Source organism: Anabas testudineus, chromosome 11, assembly GCF_900324465.2.
Source record: "Anabas testudineus chromosome 11, fAnaTes1.2, whole genome shotgun sequence".
NCBI lineage: Eukaryota > Metazoa > Chordata > Actinopteri > Anabantiformes > Anabantidae > Anabas > Anabas testudineus.
In genome coordinates, this window is record NC_046620.1 from 653,784 (window position 1) to 660,768 (window position 6,985).

The window sequence follows — 6,985 nt, forward strand, 5'->3', positions numbered from 1 at the left end:
AGACATAACTGGTTTACCTGGTTGGAAGTCTCTGTGGTGCAGACAGAGTCTCCAGCCCTGCTCCTCCTCCAGCACTGGAAGCATCTCTCTGTAAACCCAGGCCTCGTCGTGAACGTTGTAGGAGACGAAGGCGTCAAACTGATGAGGAGTTCCCTTCTTCTTCTTCCTGCTGTCATAGAGGAAGGCCAGGAAGAGGTAGAAGCCGTAGGCTAGTTGCCATCTTAGAAAGTGGTAGATGAAGGATGAGAGGAGGGTCAGAACAACCAGACAGGTGCTGGAAATGAAGCAGATGAAGCTGACATCCATCCAACAGGACTCAGTGTTAAATTCTAACAACTTCCTCCCCTGTTGAGCCACAGGAAAGGAACAGGTGTACTGATGGGCGTTGACAACCTGGGTTTGGGCGTTACTCATCACCCACTGGATAAATCCAGCGTTAGAACAGTCACAGGTGAACGGGTTATTGCCCAGGTCCAGGTATGTTAGAGCAGGGAGAGACTGGAAGACCGTCTCATTAATCACTGTCAGATCATTGTCTGTCACTTTTAAATATCTGAGTGCTGAGAGGTCGACCTGAGCTAGAAAATCCAAAGACTTGAGATAACAGTTGGAAAAATCGAGGACCTCCAGATTGGGAATTGGGTGAAACAGTTCAGGATCCAGATCTGACAGATCAGTCCTTGTGATTGTTAGTCTCTTGAGCTGTGGGTTGAATTGAAATGTGATAGGATCTGGTGCAGAAACAGAGATGTTATCAGCTGTAAAGGCCTCTAAATGTTTCATTGCCTGCAGAATCTGTACATCCAAGGAGATATCAGAGTGAGAGTCACTGCAGATTATTGTAAAAACTTTCAAACACTCAACATCAAAAACAGCTTCATAATCATCTGCATGAGGACTTTGGAAACTCCCACCCATACTGAAATGGACTGTGAGATTTTCCAAGTGACGTAACCCTCGGAAGTTATATCTGAAATCAAGAGGAAGAGATACTACAAGAGTTTCCAGATTGTTCAGTCCATCAAAGGCCTCATGTTTTATTCTTTCGATGTAATTTGACACCAGGTCCAAATATTTTAAGGACCTTAATCCTTGAAATTCCCCATCATCAAAGCAAGATACAAAGTTTCTGCTCAAATCCAAAGACACAAGGTTTGGTGGGCCCACGTTAAAGACCTGTCCGTATGTCCTTATCATGTTATCACTCATATACAAAACCTTTAAGTCATCGAAGTTTTCAAAGATGCACCTGTTCAGTTCGGTAATGAAGTTAGATGTCAGATAAAGCTCAGTGAGTCGTGTTGTGTTGATGAAATCATCACAGCTCAACTCAGATATAAGATTGTAACTCAAATTCAGAATCTCAAGGGAGGAGAGGCTCCTAACATCATCTGGCACTTTGGTGAGGAGGTTGTGCTCCACGTTCAGGGACCTCAGTCTCCTCATTGACCGTACTGAACCTTTAGACAGTTCAGTCATGTGAGTATCGGACAAGTCAAGTTCACTGAGCTGAGAGCAGGAGACAAGTTTTGCACTTAAATTGGGGACCTTGTTCCAAAACAGATCCAGCTTCCTAAGTGTTGGTATTTTGCAGACTATAGCTAAGAGATGTTTGTGGATCAACTTCTCCATATAATCCAGTCTCAGATGCATCAGTGAGTCCAGACTCTGCAGGACTTGTTGGATCTCACCAAAAGGAATCAAAGTGTTTCCAAGATACAGGTGAGTTATGTTCCTCAGTAAACTCTTGTCTGGTATGTCCCACTTCAGGACACCAGCTTGACCACATCGAGAAAGGTCTATGGATTGTAGGTGAGGAAAGATCGGTGTGGTGATGCTGAACTTCTTCAGTTTATTATAAGAAACATCCAACACTTTAAGCCCTGAGGATTTACTAAGCTGCAGATCTTTGGTCTCAAAGGACGTAAATAAATTATAGCTAATACTCAGCTCTTGTAGATGTGCTAGCTGGAGAATGGGCTGAATGTCAGTGATTTGTTGGAGGTTGTTGAATCCTAACATTACAGTTTGTAAGCTGCTCAGAAACTGAAAGGCTGATGTATGAATTAACTTAATGTGGTTGGTGCTGAGGACAAGAACCGTGAGGTTGGACAGTCCCTGAAAGAGGTTCGCAGTCAGGTTAGTGAGACGGTTACTTCTGATATCAAGAGTTGTCAATGCACCCAAATGGATGAAAGATCCATCGTCCACATGAGTAATGTAATTATCCTGCAGGTTCAGACTTCGCAGCTTTGACAAGCTGCCAAAATCTTTCCTGTGAATCTTTTTAAGCAGATTGTGGAAGAGTTTTACTGAGGTCACATGTCTGGGGAGGTCATCAGGGACGATAACAAGTTCACGGCTTGAGCAGTCCACAAAAACATCATCCAGAGGATCGTCAGAGTAATCGATGGTGCAGTTTTTCAGTGAGTACGCCAATGAAGGCTGAAGAACAAACGGAAGTAGGACAAGAAGTCTTAGAATGAAGCACAGTGACGAACGTCCTCCTGGTGGCATCTTGGACCATTGGACTGATATGATTGTTCAGTTGTGAGCTGAGCGTTCGTGCAGTTAATGTTTAAGAATGTTAATGTGCAGACAACACTGAAATAAAAGCAGAATGAAAATGTTACAGAGAATTATTTTAAATCCTGAAGAAACACTTTGACATTTTAAATACGCATAAACACTTTCTTGCTACAAAATGAATGTCAATTCACAAATTGATTGTAAAACAACAGACTGTTAGTGTGGAACCATTTTTCTCAGTCTCACTTCCACAAACAACAACTGGAGCTGAGTGCATGTTGCTGTTTGAATGGAACAGACACTTGATTGTGCAAGTCCTGCTGTAAAGAGCCAGCGGCTTTTAAAAACTTGACTCCTGCTCCAAACTTCACATTCACTTTGCTTCCTGTAAATAACATAGAGCCTCCAAGAAGACAGGACAGGCTGATGCACAACTGAAGACACCACTAATGTATTTGTACTATTATTTCACAGTTTTCAAAATGTAGGATGCTGTTTAAATCCCTTAAAAAGAATTCATTTTAACAACACTGGTGATATTACTGTCTGAAATTTAAGCAATAACAATATAGTTTTTTCTAAAAAAGACAGCTTACAGCTGCAGAATATTATATATACAGATATATTATGTACCGTTTTTAAAGTAACATAGATTTTACTGCTCTTTGCTTCCTTATATTTTTCACATTTAAAGTTCCTACTTCACTGTGGCTGGAGCTGCACACATATAAATCACCTTTGTCATTTTTTCCACATGTAAATAATGATAATTCATAATAAAACACAGACATGTCCCCCAGTGTGATGGTGTGGCTCACAGCCGTTAGTGTGTGCGACTGTGAAATAAGAAGAATTGAAGTGTTTGTGTGTTTAAGGTGCTGCATTTGATCAGGATTCAGTTTTTGTTACCTCACAGTTCTAGAAATATTAAAGTACAGCAGCTCGACAGATGAATAAATACTTCTAATACTCACAGTACTTCTGTAGAGTGCCACGTCCCAGCTGTCAGAGCTCAGCATTGAACACAGAGCCTTCGTGTCAGTTCCCTAATATTTCTACTGCAGCAGTAGAGGAGCTGAGGTGGTGGCCGGTCTTTAGATCTGACAGCATCACTTCACTGACTTTATATTAAAATTATTTCTTTAACCCCACAAACACAAAAAGATGTTTTTACAGCAGATGTTCTTGAGCTGCTGACAGATTTCTGCTGTTTGTGATGAAGCCCTGATGCTGATAAATCAGCTTTGAACTGTACTGGTTTTAGCAGCATGATCAGAATATATTAGACAAACTCAGGTGAAGAACTGACTGATGGAAGGTTTTAGCAAAACCGCAGCGTTCACAACAGTTGTATATTTAGATTTTTATATTTATTTTCACTGCATTTTAAAGAATTTGTGCCACTGTCCAAGAGTCTCAGCCGATGGTTTTAGTCGAAACATGAATGTTTTTAGTTGACACACCACAACAACATCCAGTGGAAATGTACCTTTAAAATTCAAGAGATGTATCAGGTCTTTATGCACGTTTGACAATGAAAAGTAGTTAGAGATACCTGCAGATATTTGGAATTTTAGTAGTAAATGTATAGTAAAGGACTTTCTCCACCACAGCATGAGCCTGTTTTCAAGGTTCAAATCAACCTTGAAACCTCTGGAGGAGCTTTTGTTAAAGCAGCACGTTGACTGATATTTGAGATTAGTTGTATTATAGTTGCTGAACTGTTACATTACACCTTTTTTTCCTGCTACACATTAACTTCCACATTGTTGCAAAGCCCTGTTTAGTACATTTCACTGGTTTGGATGCAGCCTGTGGTGTGAGGCCACAGTTAGATGACCTTGAATAGTACTTCCCAGATTTAAAGGCACGTTCGCCCACAGCAGAGGTGCAGCGGTGAAAACCAAATGCCACATGATGGTTCTTCAGTGGAGAGGATTAAAGCTCAGAGTCAGCAGAAATACCAAACACATCATATTCTGTTTCATGGCTCAAACACAAACTAGACAGAGATCAGAGTTAATGTGCACAGGCTGAAAATATCAGACCAAAAGAAAACGGGTCCTGTTCTTTAACCCTGAGGATTAAATTCATGTCTCTGGTCTCTTGTGACAGATAATATTCAAACACGTTGTGTGACCAAACACTTGTACATTTAGTTTGATCACAGCATGTAGAGCTCTGTATTTAGAATCTGAAACCGATTGGATGTAATATGTTTGTGACTAGTCTTCCACTAGTACCAGCACTTATTTTTATTTTGTCACTTAATGTTTCAGCACTTAGATTTGTCTAATGACCAAACTGCTGTTAGTGAGCGGTACAGTAAATTGTTTCTGTGTTCTCAACTAGAGCCATATTTAATTAATGAAGAAGAAGCTGTTCGTACACATAAACCACTTGGACTGAACAGAATCTGAAGCAGCTACAAACCTTCTCTGTTCAATTATCTCTTATTATCATCATCAGCATCAATTTTCTGTAAAGGTCCTTGTTTCATTTCAAACTAAACGTCAGATTAAATCATTCATGCTTTGACTAAACTCACTAGTTTTATCTTAATAGACCACTTCAGTTAAATGAGGATGACATTTGCTTGTGTGTTGTAAAAGAAGACAGGAAGTAACGTGGGTTCTCTTGGTACAATGACCAACAGGAAGTTCACCAACCGTCCTCACAGTCACTGTCTCCACTTCCCTGCTGCTGAAATTGATTCACTGTGCAGCGAACAACAAGTCGGTCCCACCCCTCAGTCAAACCAGCAAGTTCAGTCAGACTAGAAGTCTAAGAGGGTGACCTGATGTCTGTGTGTCTCACCTGGTTCCACATAGACACGAGGTCGAGGCACAGACATTTAAAGAGCCCCCCCCCCACCTTTCTATACAGACTCCGACTGAAAAAGACCCAGAATGACCACGGAGTGACTGTACCGGTGCTGTACTGAGCATTACACTGACTCAGAGTTCCTGTCTGACATGAAGAGAAGGTTAAACTGTAAAAAAGACCCAGACTGTGTAAAAAATAGAAGCTTCTTCCTTTTTAGCTTTTCCTTTTCAAACCTGTGACGATGACAGAAGCACAATCGTCTTTCACGACCTCCAACATGGCCGCCGCAGATCTGATATCATTCTGTCTGTTTCCAGCTGTATGTTCCCGTCACCTACCTCTGAAGATTTATCTGCAGGAAGTCCTCCCATCAAAGAACTGCATTAACATTTCATCTATTTATAAGCTGGAAGCTGAATGTGAATAGAGGCAGCAGGGATGGGGGCACCCTGTCCCTTCCTTGACAAAATAAAAACATGAATCTGAAGCCTTCCCTTTGGATGTTCCAGGTTTTTCTTCATTCCCACTTCCTGTAGAAAGGGAGGAGACAGAGAAGGTAAAGCTCTGTGCTGCCATTCACCAGCTATTTAAAGGCAGGTTTGGATTTTGGAGGCTTTTGTTGATGGAGTCGTGGTCCGGTGCTGGATTACGCTCTGGAAGACAAAATGGGCTCAGCTTTCTAATCATCAGTAATCCCTCTGTTCTTCTCCATGCTTCACCGTATCGCTGCAGCTGTCAGGTTAATAAAGTCGACCTTAGAGTTTTTCAATATTTGTCTGTGACGTAGTTCTTGAAGTCAGTAAGACTCCGAGTTTTATATTTCTTTTTTAACCAAACACAAACTGAGGAGACTCGTGCTGGTACCTGATTATCTTGTCTGTCCTGCAGCTTTGCTCTGGTTTCCTCTGCTGGTTTTGGTTTGGCATCAGTGGTAGCTTCCCAACGCCTCCCTCTCCTTCACCTGGTCCACCTTGATTCTGCCTTTTTATGGTTTGTACTGGAGAACTTTTCTGGATCTTGATGATTTTGGATGTTTTGATGATTTGGGATTCTGGCTTCATTAGGAGGATTGTGGATTGGGATTTTTCTGTGTGCTGGGCTCACCTGGATATTCTGACATTGTGTCTCTACTTACTTGAACTCTACCATTTTACTCAGCTCCTTTTCCACCTGACCCTCTCAGTGTCCCTCTCCTTTCACTCCATAGCTCAACTTTATTAAAATCCCAAAAGAACTTACTTTGACTCCAGTTAATAAAATTAAAAACATCAGTCAGAATCAGTCATTCAGATGCTGTAAGTGCAGGAGTGGTTGGAAAACAAGCAGGGCGGTAGTGGGGTTGTCTCCACTTGCCTTAAACTAATGTATTATTTTTTTAAGGGCATTACATTGAGCATCATTGCTGTTCTGACAGAACTGTGTTGAATTATGAGTCAAAAGCTGCAGAAAGTTAGTTTAAGGCAGGTTGACTCTTATTCTGAGGGTAAAACCACCTCTATGTGCTCACAATATCTGAAACGATTTAAATCAACATTTAGAGTTTTCCTAATATTAAATGTTGGACTAGTTTTATGGTGATGGAGCCTGGAAACTGCTGAGATCGCTATAAAGTGTCCTTAAACCTCTTCAA

At 41.2% G+C, this 6,985-nt stretch overlaps 1 protein-coding gene across 2 annotated transcripts in view; it reads right to left on the reverse strand.

The window, feature by feature from the left end:
* Positions 1-3,540, reverse strand: part of LOC113155170 (toll-like receptor 13) — a 4,627-nt gene extending 1,087 nt beyond the window's left edge. For both annotated transcript variants that reach the window (XM_026349730.1, XM_026349731.1), the window contains exons 1-2: positions 3,504-3,540; positions 18-2,604 (exon numbers count right to left, since the gene is read on the reverse strand). In XM_026349730.1, the coding sequence (XP_026205515.1) occupies positions 18-2,517 (2,500 nt within the window). In that variant the 5' untranslated portion in view covers positions 2,518-2,604; positions 3,504-3,540. The remainder of the gene's footprint in view (positions 1-17; positions 2,605-3,503) is intronic.
* Between the last annotated feature and the right edge of the window lie 3,445 nt (positions 3,541-6,985).